Source organism: Diceros bicornis, chromosome 3 (assembly GCF_020826845.1).
Source record: "Diceros bicornis minor isolate mBicDic1 chromosome 3, mDicBic1.mat.cur, whole genome shotgun sequence".
In the NCBI taxonomy this organism is placed as follows: domain Eukaryota; kingdom Metazoa; phylum Chordata; class Mammalia; order Perissodactyla; family Rhinocerotidae; genus Diceros; species Diceros bicornis.
In genome coordinates this window covers 82,935,911-82,962,001 of record NC_080742.1, presented here as the reverse complement: position 1 = coordinate 82,962,001, position 26,091 = coordinate 82,935,911, and the positions used below count along the sequence as shown (strand labels likewise).

Genomic DNA, 26,091 nt, shown 5'->3' with positions numbered 1-26,091 from the left:
GGTTAACTAGCTTAATCTTTACAGTGACTCCGTGAGGCAGAATAATTATCCCAATTTTTATACATAAAGAAATTGAAGTAAGAGATGTTTAAGTAATTTGTCACAAAGTGACCCAACTAGTAGTTATCAAAGTCAGGATTTGAACCCCGGTCTGTTAGACTTTGTCACCCAAATACCTAACTACCACATCATCCTGCCTTTCCCCAGGTGACCAAAGATTGATCAGTTATAACTGTCACATTTACGGACTGTAAAGAAAAATTTACCACTATTTTAAACTATAAGTGTATTGACACATATATATGCCACATGTCCAGCTAAGAATGAGGTCATGGGTCAGCATGTGAAGTCTTTAAGAATCTAGATTTTCAGTTTTTATTGAATGGATGTCACCTTGGGTAGATTCTGGACTCTTGTTGCCCCACTGCTCCCCACAAAATAGGATACTTGTAAGGCCAAAGAAATTGTTAGGTTAGTGGAAATTGGTCAAAGTATGCATCTTTACCACATATGGTTCAACCATTTATAAATTCACAGAAGTAATAAATAACGTCCATTTAGAATGAGTGAGAGAGAAAGCAAGAGAGGGAAAATATGAATATGTATAAATATTTTAATTCTTCATGCGGCTGGACACAAATAAATAATTAAAGGTCTCTGAAATGAAAATTATCTACCTTATTTTGTTCATGCCCCTACATTCAAGTTGGGCTGACCCTAAACCATATCAAATAGATATAAAAACCTTACAGAAATTTTTTTTTTTTGTGAGGAAGATCAGCCCTGTGCTAACATCTGCCAATCCTCCTCTTTTTTTTTTTTTTTGCTGAGGAAGGCTGGCCCTGGGCTAACATCCGTGCCCATCTTCCTCCACTTTATATGGCGACACCGCCACAGCATGGCTTGCCAAGCGGTGTGTTGGTGCGCGCCCAGGATCCGAACCAGCGAACCCCGGGCCGCCACAGCAGAGCACGGGGACCCAACCACTTGCACCAACAGGCCGGCCCCCAGAAATATTTTTAAATCTCTTTCAAACAAACTACTTGAAGAAATCTTTTAGCTTAAAAGTAAAAATTCAGATAACAAATCCTAATATTTTTTGTTCCCTGGAATGATCAATTTTCTGAGAACTGAAGGGAGTTTTTGAGTAAATTTAGCCGCTCTAATAATTTAGACAGTTTCAAAGGAATATTTTATTTAACTTCCTAGTGGAAAATAATTTTATGATTACAGAATAATGAAAAAATTGCATTTGAAAAGATTTTTGTTTAAAATTTTGAAAGTCACAATGCTAAGCATTTTCAATAAAAGTGTTTTTGTGTGTGAGTGTGCATTGTATAATCGTTGATTGGTCATGGCATTAAATCATGTAAAAAAGTGTCAGGGATACAGTTCTGGGAGGGGACTACTTAGACCCAATGGATTTTTTAAAATTGTTTGTTTTTTCTAGTGTAGTAAAAATATTTGCTTTCAAATGTCTAATCATCAGGATATTTCAGAGGCCCATAAAAATGTAAGAACGATGACAACAGCAAGAGTGTTTTCATTCCCTTTATTTATGTCTATGAGCCTCTGAATCTGATAACACAACTCTACAATAGGGGCCTTTCTTCTCATCAGAAAGAGGAACTCACATTGGCTGTGGAAAGCACAAGCTGGGAATGTAGTGAGTTCACATCTTGAAAAGTGAGAGAGCTGCTCGTTGGCAAAGCAAGCCCAACACGGGGGAAATTATGTCTGACTGAAGATCTCTCCATGGATAAAACATCACTGCAGGTTTCTCAGTGGATACACTGAAGCTCAAAATCCTTTTGGCCAAATGTAAAAGAAGAGCTTGAATTGGTGTGAACTCTTTGGGTGAGACAACACAGTCTTTCCTTAGACCTTGTTACCATCACACCTGCTCAAAACTCTTCACTCAGCAAATTCCTGCTCTTCATCTTGCCTAGCGTTCTTGTATCCTCTGAGAAGTGTAGAAAGAAAACTTTCATACTTTTATTTTGTTTTGTTTTATGGTAAATATAAAATGTACCTTCAATTTTTTGTGTGTCACAGAGAATCAAATCAGACAATAGTAATAATTAACAGCAATGTTTATTGAATAACACTCAATAAATAATAGTAATAATTCAAGGCATAAGAAATAATTATCTAATAAACACTGGATGATTAGTACTGTATTAGTATTTTCATGTACTGTCTTTTTATATCCCCACAAAAACCCTATGAGGTGGATACTATTATTTCCCCCATTTTACAGATGAGGAAACAGAAGGTCAGAAAGATGGAATAATTTGAAAGGTCAGGTAGCTAATAAGTGACAGACCTGGGATTTAACAGCACAGCTGCCTAATGCGAACACCCATGCCCTTAAGTGCTAAGTGCTACTGCCTCCCACCCTTATGCCTCTCCGTGTTCCTTCGTTTATACAGAACATGTATGTTCTATTCAGACATACCTAGTCCTGGTGCTGGCATTTTGCCAGATACACATAACGGCCAGCCATTTTTTGTACTTGTTGACTAGGAAGAGAGCTGGATTTGACCCCCTAGAAAATATATCCTCTTCCCCTACATTTTCCCGTTTGAAAATGTATGTATTCCCCAATGATACAAAAGCATGTGCATACATAATCCAGGGTAGATGGATTAGGTATACGATGGGAGGGGATAAGGAAACAAGTGAATCAAGTGTGGATGAAGATGCATAGGGACCAGTGGCAAATACATTAGGATGAACGAGAAATACAGAGATGAAGGCAAAGAGGGGTTGAAATAAAAGACAGAAACAGAAAGGGAAGCAGAATATACCTATTAATTTTTTATTCCCATGAGATAGGCGAAGAATCATAAACAGCAAAACGAATTATTTGTTTCTTCAAATAGATAATTGATTCAAAAATACAGTGTAATTTGAGATATGTACAAATAGTATCTTTTCCTTAGAAACAATGCTTTTAGAATTTTGACTGATTACCTGCTCAATCCATTCTGCCTACAGAAATTTTTTCCTTCTCCTTTTGGTCAAGATTGTTCTAAAGTAACTAATCCACCTAGGACAGGAGCTTCATGACTATTGGGACACTGCCTGGACTGGTGACCACTCATCCCTATGGTTCAGTCTAGTATCTTGCACTTGATAGATATTGAATAAATTTTTTGGATGATTGAATGAAGTACCTCCTTACACCAAACCTAAAGACCTCATCTTAAGGACTCAGAGTGAAAGGCAAATGAGGGACAAGGACAAGTTGAATAGCAAAAAGATGGACAGGCTAAGGGGCAGGACAAAGAAGGGAAGGATGGTTTTTATTAACTGGGTTCACAGTCTAGTTTATGGAAAGCTAGTTGAAATGGATTGGACTGAAACCCTCAGAACGAGGCATGAATACGACAGTCTCAGGGCAGCTGTGATGCAGTGAGTAGATGCCAGTCCCAAGCACGTGAAAGCCAGCATGGCACGAAGTGTGTGGTTAGCTTTTTAAATAATCTTTTAAAAGATCTATTTCTAAGAAATAGAATATATAAGAATCTGGCTTATTTTAATTTGTGGTTATAACATCTGGTGAGAGTACAAGTTTTACATTATTTATTTAAAGTAGAACTGCACCTGCTAGTCAAACTCAATAACAACTCGTTAAAATAACGGGGTAATTTTATTTGGATAGCCGTTGTGGGCAAGAAGTGGAACAGGCAGCAGACTTTCTCTTCCCCAACAGTGTCTACAGGGGTACAGCACACAAAGGGCATAAGCCATCTTTAATAAGAATCAATGAATATCAGGGTACATATTATGTTTGAGGATATAAAAATGTAGCTTCTTGATCCTCACTTGGTTTTATACAGGTTGAAAAGTATTAAGCACACTCTTCCCAATTATGTCATTCTGTTGGTCTAGCCTCAGTGCTCAGAATACAGCTTGGAGCACAGTAGATGCTCAATAAAAATCTGTTGAGTGAGTGAACAAATGAATCTGGAGCTCTGAGCCTTGGGGACACTCTATTTTTCCTAATTTACTCCAGCACCACTCTACATCTGGGTTGAGTTCTTTCTTTCAGTTCTCCAGATCCAAAGTTAAGTGAAGTCTACTCCAGTCTGTCCCCAGGTATAACGGGTAGGGCCACAGAATCACATTTTCCAAAATGGAAAATTTCGTTATTGTTTTATTTGTTTTTAAATAAAGTAATATATGATCATTTTAAAAGAAAAATTAGACAATATGAAAAGCAAAAGGAAAGGAAAGTTACCACCAATCCCCCAGAGTAAACAGAGACCCCTATTACAGATGAGGAAGCCAAGGTCTACATCTAAAGGAAGAGGGATATGCGCAGGGTCTTATATGCCCTTTATCTTCAGATCAAAACCACAACTTTGGACAGCCCTTGATTTCTGGCCTGGCCATCTGTTTCCTGTACACACCCTGAAGTTTCTCATCGAAGTTGGCTGGACCATAAAGCCTGACCTTCACTATTTCCATAAATGATCAGATTTTTCAAAATCCTAAAGGGTGAACATAGACTTACTTACCAGACCCCAGAATAACAGAATTAGAAAGTTCACCTTGGAACATGAAAATATAAACTTAATACAAACATAAAGAAGTACTTAAGTACTTCTCTCAAAAAAGAAAGAAAAAAAAAGGAATCAGATGGAATGTAATACCCCGAAAGAAATAATACAGACAGAAATGTAAGTTAAACGAGGTTAGGATAAATTTGTGTAAAGTATGTAAATTTATTCCAGGTTATTAAGGGTACCTAACTAAGCTTCATTGAGTACATTCCTTTTAACATTGACTTTAAATGAAGACATCTTTTCACACAAAACAAAAAACCGGAAGGAATGAACATGTAGCTGTGTGGAAAATTCTTAGGCAAAATCCGATTCTAAAGAAACCTAGTTCATTCACTCTAACTACAGTATGGCTCTAACCACAGCAAGTTAGTTCTATCGTTCCTTTCACGTTGATTCCCTGTCTCTGTATTCACAGAAAACAAAGAAGCTGAAGATACTGATCTAGCCTGATGCCCAATTTCCTGAGCCCCTCTAGCCCCAATTCTGTGAGGGCTGCCCCCACGCTCTGGCCTGGTCTGTTTTCTGATCCTGCTGTACTTTGGTTTCCTAGCACACCATGAGGGACATAAAGGCAGAAATCATGTCTATTTATATCTCACCATAATTTTCCCTGTCCCCAGCATAGACACTGAAACTTGATTGGTACTTAACAAGTATTTGTTGGGTAAAGATATTTTGTAGACATTCAGGAGAACCTGAGGCCAAATAACCCGTCATTGGAAAGAATAAGATATGCACCACTGGGGCTGAACATTGCCTACAGGTTTTGATGTCTGCTCCACAGGAGTCCCACCACATTCTCCCTGGTTCTCCTCACTCCCTGATTTTTTGGTCTCCTTTGACGGTTTCCGTTATGTCTTTGTGATCCCTCACTCTCTCTACACTTGCTGTCTTGGCACTCTCACTACCATCCACATTCAGCTTTTGCATTACCACCACCATACTGAGTGTGCCCAAACTTACTTCTCTAATAATAATGTCTCTCCCTTTCTGAACAAAGATTGAAAATTTCTATCTCCAAATGCCTTGAGGAAATCTCCATTTGGATATGGTTTCTACCTGAAATTAAACACTCCCCCCATGCGCATGCAAGAATGGAACCCTTCCTAGTTTTCCCACTTGAGACAATGCAGAGACCTTCCTTCCAGCTCCTCAGACTTACATTCTTTGGATTGTCTTTGAGTTTCTCCCTGTCCTGAAAGGTTTGCTAGTCCTCCCTCTATAAAGACTTTCCTATTGATCTTTATTTCCATGTTCACTGCCCTGGTTCAGGCCTTCATTATCGTATGTTCAGTACTGACTCTTCCAGTGCTGGTATCCCCACACTCTAGTCCACCACAGAGAACTTTCTCCAACGTATTTTTGTCACACGTAGCTCCCCTGCTAAGTCTCCTTTGCCTTTTCTGTTTGCACCCAAGATGTGCAAATCCAAATCATTCTTCCTTAAGCACTCAACGGATTTCTTGCACCAGGATTCTTATTTCCACCTCTAAGCTTTTGCTGGTGTCATTCCCTCACCAAGATGGCTCTTCTCCTCCTCTTCATCACCATCCACTACTTCCTCCATGGCTTGCCCACTTCCAAGAGCTTTTCCTGACTAGTTTTATCTCAGGATGATGACTGCCTTTGCTTCTCTTGGCATTAATGTTTAGTTCTGGCTAAACTGCTATGTTGCTTCTTACTTATTTAGCTGATGATAATGGTTTAAAAGAATAATAATAATAACTACCACTTATGGAAGCCCACTATGTGCCAGGTACCGGGCTAGGCCATTTATGAGGTTTAATAATCTTCACAACAACCACACAAATTCTGTAGACATTATGCCTATTTTACAAATAAGGCAACTGTGGCTTAGAGAGAAGTCACTTGCTCATGGCCACACAGCTCATAAGAGGCAGAGATGGGATTTGAACCCACAGAGCCCAGGTACCATTCGTGGTACCATGCATGTATGCGCATGACATTCCATGAATGGCAGCCTACTCTGACCAAGTTAATCCAAGGCAATAATATTACCTTCTTCTTTTGCATTCTCCATACAAACAAGTAGACCTATGGTCCAAAATACTTTTTGTTATAGGTGTAAGTTTGCAGTTTTCTACTGCGGAATTGCTGAGATCATTTTACTGCCATCATTTCATTTGTGCGTTGGGATTTCTGAGAAGCAAAACTGATTTGGTTTTAAGACCATTGTTTAATATTTTTCTTCCAGTGAATGCCTACTCTGCTTTCTCAAAGGAACATCTGATTTAAGCCACATTAAATGCCACTGTCCTTTGCTCTGAGGCCTAAAATTTTAAAATATGCATTTATGCCCCGTGCTTCACATGTCTTTGCTTTATGTCCCCAACTCGCCCTTGAAGTCACTATTACAGAGGCCTCACACAACCTAAGAGCTTCCAATTAGACTCAGAATCTCCACAGTAACATACTCCATCGGCTGTTAACCCATAATATGTGGATTACTGGGTTTGGATGCTTTTCTAATAAGAATAAAAATTTGTCACAAGATCTGTCTGGGGCTTATTGCCTTTACATTTTTGGACTGAAGACTCCCATTTCCTAAATGGTTTCAATATCCACTATTTGTCATTTTTCTGTCATTTCAATATTATAACTGCTTTTTAACTTTTATCCACACATTGCTTTTGTCATTTAAAAATTCCAATACGAAAGACAATGATTAAATGCAACTATTTGATTTTTCTCAAATCTCTTTTTCTTGATGTTTTTCTTTTTTTATGCAGAATTTAGAGTCCTAGGAAAATTTTCCCTAAATACTTTTGCAAACAGTTTAGTGTGCAATACATTTGGCTCTTCAGAGCGATGATCCTTGAGGCCTGAAACCCACATTGTTAATAACAGAATACAAATACAACCTGGGTCCTTACCTTTCTGCTTCGAGGCGCATCTCTTCCCGCTTTTGCCTCCTAAGTTCTCTGCGACGTTCAAAATCATCCATGGTGTGGTTTCAGGTTTCGGGAGACCAGATAATGTCTGGATTTAAAGAGAAGGAGGTAAAATCAATATCATGGATAAGTCAATATTTCATGAATCGTTTTGCCCCCACCGACCATTTTTTCATCCCTTCAGTTTTTCTTTACTCATAAAAAAACCCCCTAGAAGCCCGTGATCAATTTCTGACTCCCGAGCCGAGTCCTTTATGTGTTAAATTCAGTCTCATTCATGAAACTGTTAGAGACAAATAAGTAAGATTCCAGGATTACAGTTATCAAAATAAAGACCTCTAGGAGACAGAGAGGTTTTGAAGACTTGAAATATTGGTGGGATCATTTAAGAGCTGCTGAATGATTTTGTTCTTTGTAACTTGCTGACTCACAGACAAAAGTTATGAAAAAGTGAACAAAGAAAGAGGAAAAGAGAACAAGAGTGAAAAAAAAGAAAGAAAAATTGTCAAGAAAAGGAATATGTAGGAGCTAAGAGAAAAATAAAAGAGGGAAATAAAATAATACAAGTATCCAGGCATAATTTGCATATTCTAAAAGAATATTAATATCAGAATGATAATAAAGGCCACAGCAAAAATACCAGGGACATTTTAAAAAGCAGCATTTTAAAAAGCAGCTACGTTATGATCAAGCTGTTTTCCCAGCTCAAAAGTCCCGGCTCTTTGTAACCCAACCATTTTATCCTTTCCTACCTCCTCCGTGATGGTTTTAATCCCAGAAAGATCTTCCCTTTCCAGCTCTTCAACTGAGGAGGCTGCTTCCCCTGCGTTTCTGTGCCATGGAGTCAAGTATTCCAGAATTCCCCTGCAGCCCCCAAACCCAAAATGACTACCAGAAAAGGGGAAGCGGGCCCTTTTTGTCCTTGCTTTGTTTACAGAGCTGTCAGTGGTTAGTTAAACTCGGCCTGGAATCTGGCATTTAAGGCCTGCTTGAAGATTGTTTCCTGTGTGGAGCGGGAGGCCTCCACTTCCTCTGGAATCCTAGACTCTCTGCTGCACTCAGATCACAAAAAATATTTTCCAGCCCTTTCTGTGCACATGAGACGAGCCATTTGCCCCGCGTAAGGAAATAAGGAGCCGTGCAAAACCTAAAGCTATCCCCTAATGGCATTTTTGTTTGATGGAACAAAAAGCAAAATTTAGATTTTGAAGCCAAGTTCAGAAACCTCCTTAAGTAAATTGTCAAATTCTTTTATTTTCAAGTACTTTTTTCCCTTTAAAAAACCCACAAAAACAAAAATAAAATCTCAGCCAACAAAAACAAAACTATCCGTGTTAGAATTTTTCCCCCCTTCTTATCCCCTAGGGTCTTATTTATACTGCTTATAAATCTTTTGGAAATTCAAATTTTGGTGTTTATTTGGGGTTTTTTAATTTTAAGGTGTTTTTCTACCTTCTCTTACCAAGAATACTTTTCAAGACTTTACTAGTTATGAAGGAAAGAATCAGTTTTCCTTTTTTAATTTCATCAACCATAAAGACATTTCTCTATATTTCCCAAACTGATCTAATCATAGTTATCAAAATGGAAAAAGAAAAGTGATTTGAGGATCCCCTGAGCGGCTGTCCGAGTGTCTTTCTCCTCTAGGTGGGCTCCTGTTCTGAGCAGCACAGGGCATGTGAGCACAGCCCTCTGGGCAGTGGGACCAAAACCCAGTTGCTTGAATGCAGGGTGTAGTGAGAGAGTAAACTCTTCTCGTTCCTTTCTTCAATAAAGTCTTTTGTTGTATATAAACCACTTCTCGAATAACTATAGCAACAGCAAACAGAAATGGGAGAAAGAGGTCTGTCTGTAAGCAAAGAATTTCACTTTTTAAAATTTGTCCAAGAAGCTTGATGAGCATCCTTTAAGCCTCCGGGTCTCGCTCCTCCCTTATCCAAGCTAAGTAGTCACCCTGGCTGCTTGTTAGACATGGTGGTTTGCATTTCTCAGCCTGTACCTCTGGTTGAGGTGCTAATGAGCAGCGAAACAAACATCCCCCAGCAGGCCGAAGAGGCACACGCTTGGCAGAGCCGGGCCGTGTCCTGGAGTACTCAAAGGAAGTGAAACTGACTAGCATCGTGTGGTCACTTTGGCTGGCCATCCTCACTAGCTCTCTACCCACGCAAATTCTTTTTCTCCTACCCATTCTCTCCTCCTAAGTTCACCTTTTCTTACTTATTCGGGCACTTTTTTCTTTCCCAACCATGGGAAAACTATACCTATCCAGTTATTTATTCATATGAATGCTGCGAGTATGTATGTGGGGTATTTAGGCAGGGGCGGAGAGAGAGGGAGAGTGAGCTCTATGATGCATCTGCATAGACAAGTGCCTTTCTAGGTTGTGCTTTGTGGACACGTGGTGGGTACACCTGAGGAGAAGAGAAAACACATCTGGGTACCGTGTGGTATGACTCTTTATTGGGGTGTATGTGGTTGGGCCGGGGAGAGAAGGTGTGTGTGTTTGTGAAAATGGCTCTCGGTTGGTCTCAAACCAGGATAGGACCAGAGGCCCTCCTTAATCCTCACACCCTTATATCACAGAGCTTTCTGAACTTCTCTGGTGCTGTTCCTACATAAGGGGAGCCGTGTCTGGATAGAATTGTAAGTGATTTGTTCCCCCTCTTTTGGGGGCAGCACCTTCCACGTCCCCACTTCTCATTTCCTCTCCTAGCCTCAGTCAATGCTGAATTCCTTCCGGCAACATTGTTAGGAAACAAACTCTCAACCAATGAAGTGATGACATGTCAAGGCAGAGAGATTCTGTAAACTGTGGAGTTCTTGAGAGTCATAAAGGACAGAGTAGCCTGAAAGAGAAATGCAGGCTGGAGGAGGTATTGAGCAATTCATGTGACAGATGGGTTCTTGAAAAGTCTTATGAAAATCTAAATTTTTGTGCTTGGGGGATTGTAGTCATGCTACTGAAAGAACTCTGATGTGACTCCTTTTGTAAAGGCAAAAAAGCTCTTTACAAAGCCAGATGTATCATTGTCTATTGATAAATGTATCTGTCTTTTCAATATAGGTTCTCAAATACCAGATTTTCTTGAAACAGGGCACATCTATTTTGTAATTAAGTGATAAATCAGTGTTGTAGATTTCAAATCACTTAACATATTGCTTCCTTTTGGTAATGACACCACAAAGCCCATGGCCCAGGTGAAGGGCACTATAAGCGGACTTTCTGTATCTCACCACCATGTTAGGACCTCCTGAAGTTTCATCTCTTCCCGTTCCTTCCCACTGTTTTTCCCTCTCTACTCCCTTTTGGAGGAAGGGAGAATATATCAACACTTCTTCTGCCATTTCTTTTTTCATTTGTCCCATTCTCTGTCACTTTCTTCTCTATCTCTTCTCCATTTCCCTCCCTAAATTGGGAAGTAAAGTATATTTATTAAGTCCAATCTATGATTCTTTTCCTTAAATTAAAAAAAATTGAATTGAATTTCTGATGTGCATCTTTCAACCAAGAATTCTAATTATTAGTATGTTTCGTGTTCACAAAGCTTTTTCTTTTTTTTGCCTTTATGGGCATGTGGCCTTCACTGTGGATATTTCCTGTGACTCCCTTATAAGGAGAACTATTCTGTTTCTGCTTTTGTTTGGGACAGGGTTTGGTGGCAGATAAGAAGCCATCTTAGGTGTGTGTGTGCCTGTGCACGTGTGCAGGTGTGTGTGTGTGCACATGCACACACATGCACACGTGTGTAAACACAGTCAAGGCAGGAGATGCTTGTGAGCAGGCAGCTTTCTAATCCAGCACTCTGTTATTAGGGGGAGAAGCCATGAGGAGAAAGCTAAGTCCTATCTACCTTCAAATTAACATAAACTGAATGGTGAATGAGTGGGGGAAAGTCCTTGGGCTCTTTGGGCAGTGCCAATATTGGTCTTGGAATGCATAAAGAATGAAATCTATTGTGTCAGGGAAACTGAATAGGCTAATGCAGCTTCCGAAAGTAAATAACATTTATTGATTATGTACTATGTGCTGGGTCATATTTTTTACTTTTTTGTTTTTTACAATTAATGAGCTTTATTTTTGAAAGTAATTTTAAGTTTAAAGAAAAAGTGAACATAAAGTACAAAGTTCCCATATACTCCCTCTCCTCCAACCTGCCCACAGTTTCTTCTATGTTTGCATTGAATTGTGTACACCCTGCCAAAAGATATATTGAAGTCTTTATCCTCAGAATATGACCTTATTTGGAAATAGGGTCTTTGTACATGTAGTCAAGTTAAGATAAGGTTATTAGAGTGGGCCCTAATTCAATATGTCCAAATTTCCCCTTAAAAAAGGGGAAATTTGGACATAGAAACAGACACACACAAAGGGAAGACAAAGTGAAGACACAGGGAGGATGCCATAAGATGAAGGGCAAGGAATACCTGAGGCTACCAGAAGCTGAGAGAGAGGCGTGGAACAGATCCTTCCCTAGGGTCTTCAGAAGGAGTACGGCCCTGCTGACACCTTGATTTTGAACTTCTAGCCTCCAGAACTGTTAGACAATGTTTCTGTTGTTCTAAGCCATCCAGATTGTGGTATTTTGTTATAGCAGCCCTAAAAATCTAATACAGCCTATTACTAACATCTCACAGTAGTGTGATACATTTGTTAGAATTGATGAACCAATATTGATACATTATTATTAACTAAAGTCCATAAATTACATTAGGTTTCACACTTTGTGATGTATAGTTCTATGGGTTTTGCCAAACGCATATCTTGTATCCACCATTATAGTGTCAGACAGAATAGTTTCACTGCCCTAAACAGCCCCTGTCCTCCATCTATTCATCCTTCCCTCACTCCTGCACCCCAATCCTTGATTTTTTTACTGTTTCTATAGCTTTGCCTTTTCCAGAATGTCATATAGTTGAAATCATACAGCATGTAGCCTTTTCAGACTGTGTTCTTTCACGTTGTATTTACATTTCCTCCATGTCTTTTTGTGGCTTGATAGCTCTGCTGGGCCATTTAAAAATACGTAAGATTATTTTATCTACATAATAAAACTACGAGGTAGCTATTATAATCCCCGTATACAGAATTTCAAAGTGTGTGCTCCTAACCACTATAATATTCTTGGATTAATCCACTATTTCCCTCTAGGAATTGTTTTCCCTTTCAGGGAATAAGAGTGCCCCAGGAAAGTTTTGAAAAGACTATTATCAGTGATTTCTGGTTTCATTCATTGGATCATACAAACTCAGATAAAAAGTGATCTTGAAAATTACTTACGCCTCTTCAATTTCAAATCCATTTGGTTTAAATCATAGAATTATCATGTCTCAGAGATCTCAATCAAATTAAACCTTGAAAATATTTATTAAGCCCCTATTATTTTATCATTACTTTTTTCTAAGATTCATAAACCAGGATGGTCAGATTCTAGACAGCATCATTACATACTTTTCTTTAAGATGGTAGAGTTTCTTCTCTTGCGTTGTACCTTCCCCATTACACACCTTGCTCCTCTGACCCGCTATACCCTCATGCCCAACGTAACTATTTCTCCATTATTGCAAGGAACTCTAGTCTCCCAGCCCTCATAACCATTAATAGACAGCTCCTTTCTGACCAGACATCATTAGGTATCCACTCTAAATTTCATGGTCCAACTACTTCAATGAAGCCTCACAAATCATTTATACCATCAATATTCAATGGACATTTACTGAGCATTTACTATGTGCCAGGTTCTCGTCTAGGCACTGGGGATACAACAGTGAACAAAACCGAAAGGGTCCCTGCTCTCCTGGAACTTAATATTTCAGACTTTCTTGCTCCCTTAAACTTCTACTAGGTCTATCATACCCATCTTCAACCTTGGATCACATCTATGATCTGCTTTCTGGTTTTTATTCCTGAGATTCACGGCTTTGTGAGGGAAAGCCAGGGACCATGTTTTGTCTGTCCCAAAGGTTTGTGTTAGTTTCAGTTGGGTGATTATTGCAACGCAGTGATGCTTCTCTTCATCTTACATGTACTGGGTGATTTCTGGGTGTAATACACTCCAGCAGATTCCTCAGCCCTGCTCTTCAAATTATCGTCACTCACCTCAATCCTTCAATTGCCCTCCTCCACAAAATCTTGGCCAACAAGAACCTGGACTCAGACTTAGGAACGTGGCTGACCCTTTCTGTAAAATAAGATGGTTGGACTAGATGATGTCCAAGGTTTCATCCTACTGCATATAATACTATGGTTCTATACCCACTTTCCAATCCAGCAAAGATGGATGCATCAAACATGACACGTCCATGTTTCTTTCTTTCCAGGTCTAAATGATATCTAAGTACATTCTCTTCTAATTTTCTGATTTAGAGAGAATTAACTTTCCTTTCATGTGGATCATCCTATGTCATCCTAGATAAAAATATTTTATTGCCTCTCAAATGTGTCATTCAATTTTCTACCTCTGCACTTTTATTCATACTATTGCATCCATCTGGAATGAGCTCCACTATCCTCCTCATTGTCCATATTCTATTCGGTCATGAATTTCTGGCTCAAATTTCACTTCCTTCATGATGGCTTTCCTGAGGACACTAGCTTAGAAGTGATAGCTCCCTCCTTGAACATCTGTCATTCATTTTGGTAATTAATGATGTACTGCCTTGCTGCAACTCATTAATTGTTCTAAGTAGTATTTAAATATTTTGTTGATATTTTATTTTCTACATGCTTCATTCTTAAGGCCCCTTATGAATAGATACAGCCATTTAAAAAATCTCTTTACTATTGGGACATAGTAAGAACTCAGGAATTGTAGTGATTCAAACCACTGGATTTTTATTCTAGATTTTACCACTATGAGTATGGAAGCTGTAACCCAAGCTGATTCATCTCTGTATTTTATTGACTGATCAGTGTTTACAAAGTGAATTCAAGACCTTGGTAATAGACTATATATGAATCTCAAAAGTTACATAAACCCACATTTGCAGTAGTTACACAGTAAATCTGGCAGTGTTTTCTTTCTGACTGTAGAAAATGAACTTTTGTCCTTTTTAAAAAAATTCAATTTATCAACCTGCTTTGCTCTTTTCTGAACTGAATGGTTCATTTGGGACTCAAAAACCAAATAAACACATGGATCGTAATGTACAGCTTGGACTTAACTTTAGCTCAACCTTCACCATCTTGTTCCAAAAATCTGTGCTACTTAAAAAGAAAAAATACATGTAATCACCAAGGTACATTTGTCAAGACCAGCAACGTGGAAATCTCAACGAATGGGATCAACCTCAGGAGCTCTGCCTTCACAAGTCATTTCTTTTCTCTCACCAGTGGAATCCAAACACAAAGCCCTACTAAGAGCAGGCTAACAGGTTCTGACCTGTTTCCTCTCCTTCCCTGCTCAGTCTTTTATCATTGCTTTTTCTCTATTTGTATTTCTCTATTTGCGAAACAGGAGAACTGACAGATTTAACATTATTAAAATCAATGTCTTTGTGGCCTCTCTTCTACTTTAAGAGTAGTGGGCAGTTTGGGTCTCTTAGATTTGTAAAATGATGTTGTTTATATATACTGACTTCAACACTTGGGAAATCAACACATTAAAGGATTTCAGGTCACATCTTAAAGTGTTATCATAAATAAATAATACTACCTTATTTAGAGCTCTTTATATTTTTCAAGACTCTATGGCTATCATTGTTTGATCCTCCCAAGTAAGAAAACTAGACTGATCTCCATTTAAAGAAAAAAGACTGAGACATATAGACCTTTGTCATCAGCTCCTTAACCACAGCCAACCAATGGAAAACCAGGACTGGTATTTAGACTAATCTCTAAACCAACCTGAAGATTTTCTTAGAAGAATGAGGAGAAGTGAAAATTTGGAGCCCAATTCCTTCTGTGCCCCTTTCAAGAGTTTAAAATACTTTTCCTTGGCAAACTCAAGGAGAAGTAGACTGAAAGACACAGGTGAATACCAAATCAGAATAGGCATTGGGCCACTGCTGCTCTCTTGGCCCCTAGAGAAAAGTACAAGGCATAGTGTGAACCTTAAGGAAAAGATGGAAATTCTCCACCAACCTGTGTCTGTGTGATAAAAAGAAAAATGTACAGCTTTGCAAAAAATATATACATATGCTTTCTAAATGTATGCTGATAACAGAGGCTAATTCCGATGTGGGGAGGTTGGGGCCCTGGTCCCAATAGAACTGTCCAACAATGGGTAGGGCTCCTGAGAAGTGTGGACCCCTGTTACTGGAAATAGTCAGGTAGAGGTGAAATGGCCATCAGTTTAGGGCTGTCCTGAAAAAAATATTTTTTAAGATTCTAAGGCTGTGCTGTCCAATACAGTAGCCACTAGTCACACGAAGCAATTTAAATGTAAATTAATTAAAATTAAATAAAATTAAAAATTCAGTTCCTCAGCTTCACTGGCCCCATTTCAAGTGCTCTGTGGCCACATGTGTCTAGTGGCTACCGTATAAGACAGAGAACATTTTCATCATCACAGAAAGTTCTATTGGACAGCCCTGCTGTAAGGCCTTCCAGCTTCTAATGGAAAACGATTGTACTATGTGAAGTAATGTAATGCAGTTCAGAGACATGAAGGTATGTAAGGCATGGTCTCTGTCTTCAAAGACCTTGCAGTCTCATAGAGAAGATGGAATAAAATGTGCGGTATGGTACAGGTCAGCGTCTCAAAGCATGGATGTGCTCTTTCAATCCTCTCATTAGTAACCTCTCTGTTCTACAGATGGTCGTTTGGATCGGACAATCTCACTGTGACTGAGCACTTGCTGCTGAAAAAGTGAAAAGTCGGCAAATGTAAAAGAAGCCAAGGCAATGTCTGAAGAGAGGTCGCTCTTCAAATTTCGTAACAAAGCCTAAGAGTGGTTTATTTGGAACAAAAGATGAGAGGCCATAGGTCTTTACCAATTATAAACATCGTACAGAGATCATCATATTTTACATAATAGTTTTACTTGTGCGTGACCCTCTGACCTTTCTGGTCTACTCAGCTATAAAAATATCAGCAACCCATGGGTTTGCTCTTTGTGATTGATTTTTCGACAAACATTTCCAATTTAGTGATCAAAAACTAGATCCAGAGACTTAGCCAGCTATCTTGCTAATATAAAACATGAGCAAAGTGAGAAAGAGTGTAGATAGCAGGATGCAAATCCATTTATGCTGCTAGAAACAAGTCAAAGGTATGTCCTAGAGATATCTGATAATGGCAACATTCTTGTACATAAAGGACAAGCTATGGTTGATCAGGGACTATTTATTCCCTAGTTAATTATTCAACCTCTATTCATCATGGTCATAAATAATTTATTGTGTTCTGGAATTATGAAGTGAGTTAGAGACTATTCTTGGAGTTTATAATCTAAGACATAAAGCTTTGAAACCAAACCAAAGGACATTATCCATTATGTCCCTTGGACATAATAGACACAAAATTTAAAAATACCAATCTACGGGGGAGAGTGAAATGGGTAAAGGGGGTCATTTGTAAGGTGACAAATGGAAACTGGACTATTAGTGGTGAACGTGGTGTAATGTATACAGAAGTAGAATTATAATGATGTACACCTGAAATCTAAATAATGTTATAAACCAATGTTACCTCAATAAAAAACAAGAAAAACAGAATACTATGACAGAAAAAAAAAAAATACCAATCTACATATAAGTTAAATAATAAATTGAGAAGTGCCTAGACTGTTTCCTTCTTCCTTTTACATGAGTCATTAGATGGTACTTTCAACCCTTAGTTAGTTTGGGGATTTCTGGACTTTCTTCATGTAAGGAATGGCTCACAGTGCAGCCTGCTTAAGACTAGCACAAGATTATAAGATCTCTGAACTTCTTAGTCACTGACATGAGTTTGTATTGATACCCATATCGTATTTCTATTGGAGCACGTAGTCTATAGCTTGCTTATATTTTAATTACTAGGTACATATCTGTCTTCTCTAGACGATTGTAACCTTCTTGAGGTTGTTACTCATTTTTGTGATTCCTCAAAGTTCTTAATCAACTCGTTTTTCTTATAATCAGTACTAGGCTCACACTTGTTGAATTGGAATGGATTCCAGGGCATTGTTTATTCATTGGACTTAATTGGTAAACAGATGAACTTGGCGAAGACATGATCAAAAGGTCATGTTCACGTCTCCAGTTGAGCTCTTTGTAACCTTGGGGATGGTGGTGGTTCACTATGAAGCTCTGTTTTATATTGTGATTGGTAGTTGTTGTTTTCCTCTAGTGGAAAAGAACTTTGAGAAAAACATTCTGGTTCCAGAAAGAGGAGTATTAGGCATTTGTAATGGAGGGAATAGGTTTGTTCTGGGATGTTCAAAGAGAAAAAGGACAAAGAAAACACATGATGAATAAGAAAAGAAGAGAATCTGGGTTGAGCTGAAACATTCCAAATCTCCACGGCCTTTGGAGTTTCCTTGCCACTTCTCCATCATAATTAGAAAACACTGACATTCAGAGCTGATTTAAATGCTTCCATCAGTCTAAAGAAAAGTGTTGCCTGATTGTGCTCTCTAACCATACTCAGTAATTAGAAACATAAGGCACTGTTCTGGATGTTTGCTTGGGAATCTACCCTTCCCAGGCCTGGTGTCACTACCCATTGGCTATGGGACTTTTATCTTTTCTCACCATCTCTCTTAGGAGCCCCAGCCCAGGTCACAGGAAGAGTGTGAGGTTGCCATGGGCATTCCTGGAAATACTGGAGACATCTGGCACCACTTCAGACTCTAAAATACATGGAAGAAACTCATTTTGCCTGCCCATTTCCCTGCTGGGGCCCTATAAAGTTGTATTGCTTTTGGAAGGCAGTAGTTCAAGTATGGTAAGACAAGTGTTCAAACCAAAGAATCAAAAGGAGGATCTTTGTTACAACCAGCAGAAATGACATCCTCGTTCGTTTCTGAGAACAAGAAAGCTATTCCGACAGCTGATTCTAGAGTTCCTCACACTCTTGCTGGACAATCTGTACTTTGCAAAATGTAGGATTAGAATACAATCTAAGAAGCAGCAATAGCAGCTTTTTACTTCTGACAAAATCCACAAAGAAAATGGAAAAATACTTGTAATCAAGGACTTCAACTCAACAGTCACCTAGCTTGTCAAATTAAAACATGTGGCAACCACCTGCCGAGCATCTTGAAAAAACCCCCCTACCTTCTTGTTTTTCTACCTTACCTAAAATCTCTTTGGAGCACATTTGCAATGCTCAGTTTTTCACACTTAAACAATGCTGTCCACACTATGTATGAAGATGACTAAGCAACTTTGTATTAAGTAACCAAAGCAAATCCTGCCAATTTTAGAATAATTAAGTTTTTGCAGTCTAATATAAACAGTTCCAAGAACTACATGTGGCCTACCAAAAGTATATATTACAAGTAGTCAACACTGTAGCCAGCTGGCAGACAGATCAACCTATTAAAGTAGAATTGTTCAGAATTCAGAGTATTATTTTTCTTTTCTCCCACTATTTTTTCTGCATCCAACTTTGTTTCTTTGGGAATGTTTTCAAGTATACAAAGCAAGAAACTATTGTGGAATTGCACCTCCCCTAAACGAAAGAGCATTTCTCTTGAGATCCTTTGAAACTCACAAATCATTCCCATTTCAACCCTGTCTACACAGGCAGCCAAAGCAAAATGGAGCAAGTGAATCCACTTTGTTCCCACTCAAGCTGAAGTATTCATATTTTGCTTGACCATCAGAAAGTTCTGCAGTGACCACTAGACAAATGAATGTGCACATTAAGCTATATGCTCCTCGGGCACCCAAAACATCTTTCTGACCATGGATGCTTGTACTGCCTTTATCAAGTAGTTTGGTGGGCCAGACTTGATTACTAATAAGGTTAGATTTAATAATAAGTCATAGATTTAATCCCATCAGGAATGAGTTAATTATTTGAGAGAAAAAAATGTCCTAAACTATTGCCATGTACTATGACATTATTAATCTTGGTCAGCTATAATGACAGATGTGGCCTGTCAACTTTAACTTGAGAAAATAGAGATGGTTAGACTAGCTCATCCCACCATGACCTTCAGTAGAGTGTGCAGTCAAACGAATGTGCGCATGTCGTTACACCAAAGCCCCCTATTGTTTTCTTCACTGTGTTTAAATTCATAGATAATCAAGAGTGGTTAAGGCTCTACAACCATTGTCACAATGAAAACTTCCAATAAAAACATTCAACAAATATTTATGAAGTATTATTCATGTACTAGCCACCTTGCTTGGTGTGGCATATAAGGTGTGAATGCAACTACCCTGCCCTCACCATCCTTATAGTCTGATAAATAAATAGAATATAAGTTGGGAAAAGGGTTAGGAAGGAAAAACACAAGTTGCTATGAAAGGGAACTACAGGAATGACCTAATGGTTTTCTTTGGGCCCGAAAAAGACATAGGCAGTAATAGCTTTTTCAAACAGGACTGATATTAATACACATACAGATATGCATTCTTCAAGGGAACATAAATTTATAAGACCGGAGTTTGTATTCATTAAATATATATCTACATCTATTATGTGTCAGACACTCCTCTATGTGCTGATAAACCAAATTCTCCTCCACTTCTCTCTCCTGAGGAAGTGAGTGAGGAGAAAAGTAGCTGGTCAGGTTTGAGGGATGGTGAACTATTCACACTCTTTTCCTACCTCAGATCCTGTGTAAGTAATATAAAAATAACAGTCTATCAGATGCTGTCTGCTGGAATTCATACAGACACAGGGAATCCACATTAACCTCACATGGCTAAAGTAGGAGGCATCTTTCTAGAAACCATCCAGCTCAGTGACCTCCTGACAATAAAAGCATGTTTCTCACCCACCATCAAGCAGAAATTTGCTGATATAAACGAAGCTGGTCCACTTTGTTTTTTCAAACTTTGGTTCATGGTTCCAAGAAAAGAACAGTCCATAATAAATTTACCCCAGTGGCAGAACATCACATGACCAGCTTTTCCACTTTGAATACCACAAACAGACCTTTCATTTGTTGACACACAGCCCCTGGACATTCACGAAAACAAGATGTTCCCTTGCTGCTTTTTAAGTTAAACAGATTTAAGTCAGGGTCTTAGCCGAATTTCTAAAACAGATGTTACATAGCAAAAAGGCTGAACTGACCCCAGCAATGAAAGGCTATTTTACTTGAACTTGAATATTCTTTGTTAGCAGGAGGAGCAATCAAAGATGCCTTAAACTGGAAACAGGAGCAACCCAAGGTTTACTACCTTCTCCATTCAGTGACTGCCCTGCGGGTCTGGGAAGCTGCTGGGCGTCCAGGACTCCTGGTTTGGAGACTAGCAGGTGAGGACTGGTGATTGGGAGGTTTAGGTGCCTTGGTTTTGGAGGGGGTTAGTGAGGAAGGATGATCTTCCTCCCACCACATGCCACCATCCTGTTTCTCTATAGATCTCAGAGGCCTCCATGAAACGGCTTCACTGCACCCATCACATGATTCCACTCCTGACCCCACCCTCACATGCAGACACAGTCCCGCAATGATCTAGCTCTCATTTCTGCCTTGGGGCCTCTGTCCCTGCTTCCTTTCTCTCATTACCTGAAGTGCCCTCCACTCCTTTTGCAAATTCCTTGTATTTTTCTAGCTAGAGTCTAGCTCAGTCCTATCTTTATTCCAGAGCCATCCTTTCTTTCAACTTCTGAAGCATTGTTGGCACTGTTCTTTTTGGTGATCAATACTCTATGGCATTGTCATTCAAATGTTTTATCATGTTTCTCTCGTTTGAGCAAGTTTGAAGCTACTCAGTCAGGGCCTAGGTTTCCTTTGCTGTCCCCTCACAGTGCTGGATATTTTGCTGTTATGCCTTTATAGCTGCAAGGAAATATTTGCTGAGTTGAACTTATTGAAAAGATTCTGGCCTGAGAATCTGAGTTCCAAAAAAATGCTACAGCAATGGCTGTTAATGCTGTTTGCCCTATGTTCCTGTTTTACCCCTTCTGGCACATTATAGAATTATACTTGCTGTCTTCCTTGTGGTCAGCTGGGGCCGAGAGACTCATTCTGGCGACTGAGTTGTGAACAGAAGTGTCATGTCACTTCTGGGGCAGAACATTTAATGTTGTTGTGAGACCCTTCAGAGATTTTGTTTCTCTCTACCATGGTAAGCAGCACTATTTCCAGGTAGTAGCTGTTGGCTGGGCCTCAGGTAGGGATGACAATGATGTGGACCAGAGAGCCCTGCCTATCCCGGGTTGGAGAGAAAGCATGAGTGACTAACGTTTGTTGTTTAAGTCACTGGGCTTTTGAGTTGTCTCGGACCCCAGCATAACCTAGCTTGTCGTGACTGATACAGCCTTGGTCAACTCAGTCCATGATGAACACACTCTTCCGACATTAGGTAGGGCACAGCTCTGCTCTAGGTAGGTACTCATTTCCCTTCTATGACTTCTAGTGTGGAACTAGGGGTGGGTAGTTAACCAGAACACTGTTTGCAGGGAGGGCCCCGGGGGGTGGAAGTGGCTCTCATTGTACTTCCTCACTGGCCCCATCTCCATACTTCTGATTATATGAGCTGTAACTACAGGAGCGTTCACATATTATGTGTTCACTCATTTACACCAGGGATGACAAACTCAAATGCTTTTAGGGACCAAAGAGATAAATATTTGAGGAGTGGTGGCCTATAGGGTAATGGAGAATTCATGCATCCCTAAGAGCATTCAAATTCAAATTTTAAAAAACCAGACTGGGCAAGGGAAGCACATTTGCAGGTTGATGTGGGTCTTGGGGTGTCGGTTTGTGACCTCTGATGTATACAGTCATTCGTTAATGGCTGGTCATGTGCCAGGCTAGGCACAGTGCGGGGTTGCAAGGCTGACCCACCAAGTGAACCCCTACTAGCCTACAGTCTAGATGGGGAGGTTATTTATTTAGCCAACAGTTATAGAGCACATACTATGTACTGAGCACAGTTCTAAGAACTTTATAAACATCAATTTAAATCTTTATAACAATCCTTATTGTCCCCATCTTACAGATAAAACAACTGAGGCCCAGAGAAGGTGAGTCATCTGCCGAAGGTCATAGAACATGTAAATGACAGAGCTGGGTTTACATCCAGGCAGCCTGGCCCTAGAGTCTGTGCTTTTAATCACAGCACGATGCTACATCTCACAGGACCTGTAAATGCATAATACAAGGTAGACTGCGGCAAGAACCTCAATGACGAAATGATCTTCTCATTGCCTGGATGCATCTAGGCTCCTCTACAAATGCCCCTCACTAGGAGCTGCTTCCTATCCAGAGGATTTGGCCTGTTCCATGTGAGGGTAAGTTCATATTTAATGTTTATTTATGAAGTAAAAATGAATCTCCTGTCTATGTTAATTTCTGCTTTGCCAAATTGATTTATCATTTCATTTAAGTGGGGTTAGCTTTAGAAAATAAGCTGAATTCGTCCTAAAGCCTTAAAAAAATAAAATACAATACTTCACACTTTGATCATTTCTTTGCTTTTTTCATTTAATTAGCTTTAAACATGAAGATACATCATTTAAGTTTATCTGTTTGTGTCAGTCTCAGAGCAGATCCAAGTTTTGTGGGATCTGAAGATTATTTGGGAGGTCTTCTTTAAGAAAGAGAATACAACATTAAATGTAAAAAACTAGGCAGGGGTGTGGCAGGGACCTGTTCAGAGGAGAGGCTTTGTGGCTTAAGCTCCATGGTTTGGTGGCAAATCCACTTTGGGTCTCTCACCTTTGATTCTTATGAGCATTTCATACAAATGTCAGAGCACCCTTACTTTGCTTTTAATTTCCAATTACTTTGAAACTACAGTTATGTCTCCTTTTAAAAAAATGTTTCATGAAAACCGAAATTCAGGAAACAAACAATGTCGGGTCAATAATGCATCATGCTTCAAAGCAATTGGCAGAAAAGTCGAATTACAGATATAGCCAGTGCATTGCAGTGTTTTGCCTATAAACCACATAATTAAGTATGATAGGTGGATGAGAGGGCAGAGAAATTTAAAATATTATGACTCTTTGCCAGGATGAGGCCAGTGAAAAATAAATAAAAGAATCAGAAATCACAATTTACATCAATGAACACATGATTAGATTCACCAAATTTTCCATTGCATTAAATAAAAAAAAGTTCATTTTATAGGAGAGAATGAAGGAATACTAAAATTGCTAATGTAGCCCAGATCTAATATAGCAGCTGGGATGGAGAAGGTCCAATTCAATATATGGTTATAGAATGAATAAATGAATAAGTGACTGAATATATACATTTGAGGAACAAGAAAAAGGACAGATGGTGCTAATGGTGGTCACAAGCCTCCCCCATCAACCCCAGCTTACAACTGCATCTTTTATTTCTAAACCATTATCCAGCAATCTGAGAGAGGCAGTTAGATGTGTCCCCGGAGTTTCTCATTATAATAAATGTCTTTATATTTGTAAATTTTGTAAGTCAGTGATGGATTCAGATTCACATTGTGGGTATAATATGCTTATGGAAGGAATTCTTTGAAGAACTTGGAGAAAATGCTTTTAGAAGAGTTCCTTCCTTCGGGCCCACCATATGTTTGTATTCACACCCCCTCTGCATCTTCTGGATATGATAAACACACTTTTCCCCAGACTCAGGATGCCCCATTCCACAATATATCATTTTTAGTTATTAAATAACAGGACTCAATATTAATGTTGGCCTTCTCCATCCCTCTTTAACAAAGTGTTTTCAGCCAAAGATATTAAACTAGTCAACTGCTCTTTTCCTCTGTCAGAGAAACAGCCAACATCCTGAAATCACAGCTCATTTGTATCACATTGGCGTGAATATTCAGACTCCATTTGTCTCCAGCTCTTAAAGCCTGGTGTTAGAGTGAATGATAGACATTTTGTTTTGAATTAGCAAAAAGGAGGAGGAAAAAAACCCCAAGCAATAGGTTTGGCTTAAAATATCTGTTTCAGGGAATGCAGCTCTGCCTTTTCCTCTAGTGAAAGTCGATTTAAAAAAAAAAATTAGATTTAATTTGGCGTTAAGTTGGACTGGGTTACAGAGAATAGGAGGAAGGAAAATGTCTCAGTTTTTTCCCCCTCGGATTGAGAGCTTATTCTTCTTAAGTCCTACTGGAGTACTGTTCCACAGAGTAGTGCAAGATGTTCACAACTTTGTTCTGTTGAACACTCGAAAGCAGAATAGGGAAGCACTTGAGTCTGTGTCCTTGAACTGTACAAATTCTATCACAGTTGGAACCTCAGGTAAGACTTTTGATGGTTTGGGTTGAAAGCTAAATAACACATTCTTTTTCTCTTTACTACATACTCACTCATGCTTATTGGAACAAAAGGCTGGAAAAGAGTTGTGGGTAAGAACTCCTGGCACCATTGTCTATTTTTCTCTCTGCTATCTGTGGCCCCATCTCTGCTTGTCCACCCTGGCACAACCTCTTTCTGTCAGTAGCTGTGCTAGGCAGGAATGTGTGCTTCCATGGGGGGCCTTCTTAAGGCCAGGTGCAATTCCCCGGCCAGGGAAACTCCATTGTTTGGCCAAAGTTATAAAATCTGCATGTGGTGATGCTGGAATGTCCTTATCACGAAGGTTTCTGGAATGTTGGGAAGACCATGGGAATCCGTGTTCCTCGTGTCCCCTCAATCCTTAACCAAACTTGGGCTCATCACGTGTTTTCCTCCTTATACCCCATGACAAGGACCTGAGAGCAGTCTCCATGGGGGGAGACTCTTGGGGAAGGAAGTGGATTCAAGACCTTCTCACACAGGAGCCTTGTTTTACAGCCACCAACAGAAATCTGTAGAAAAGACTCCTAGTGTAAGAAAAACCCCTTCAGATCCTGCAACAACAAGTTTGGGCACACTTGAACTAAACAGGAGACTGAGCACTTTGTCAAGTGTGTCCAGGGAGCTCGTTCTGCAAAACCCAAGAAAAGAGGAAGAAAAGAAAAAAAATTTCTCTTTCCACTCCATCTGGAGCTTCAACTGACTCCAAAAATATTGGCCCACGGTGGTCATAAAATCTCCCATTTATGCTGTTCTAAAACAAGGGTAAAGCCTGCTAGGTGCTTACAACTCAAAGCACCTCTTTTACATGCTCATAGGAACATTATCTTTCTCTCCAAATCCTATAGCTGACTGAAATTAATGAAACACAGTCAGGAGACAACTATGCTGGCCAGCAGCCATCATTCATTTGGAACACCCCACCTAGGCCATTCATGCATTGCAGAGTTGTTTTCTCTTGACTTCAAAATTTCTCCTTTCTCCTTTTATGTAATTAGCAATTAACGTAAAAATCACTGATTCAGGTGTCATTAACATTTTGGGTAGCTGTGAATAAAATTGGCGTTTTTTTCCTGACTACTTGAAGAACAGCAATAGGAAAGTGTGGAAGTGGGTACCTGTAGAAAGCTGGTATCTCAAAGTTCATTTACAAAAAAATGGAGGAGGGTATGCTGAGAAGAAGGAAGCTTCCAGATCTCTGATATCCTCTTCTGGTAATAATCAGACAATCTAATGAAAGATCAGTGGTTTCTGCTAAAGATAGAGAACCAAGGGAGAGAGAGA

General features: G+C 39.3%; 1 protein-coding gene across 5 annotated transcripts in view; it reads right to left on the bottom strand.

Annotated features, from left to right (window-relative positions):
• CALD1 (caldesmon 1) overlaps positions 1-26,091 on the bottom strand; it is a 181,632-nt gene that overhangs the window by 86,327 nt on the left and 69,214 nt on the right. For all 5 annotated transcript variants that reach the window (XM_058530463.1, XM_058530422.1, XM_058530437.1 and 2 more), the window contains one exon: positions 7,469-7,574. In XM_058530463.1, the coding sequence (XP_058386446.1) occupies positions 7,469-7,539 (71 nt within the window). In that variant the 5' untranslated portion in view covers positions 7,540-7,574. The remainder of the gene's footprint in view (positions 1-7,468; positions 7,575-26,091) is intronic.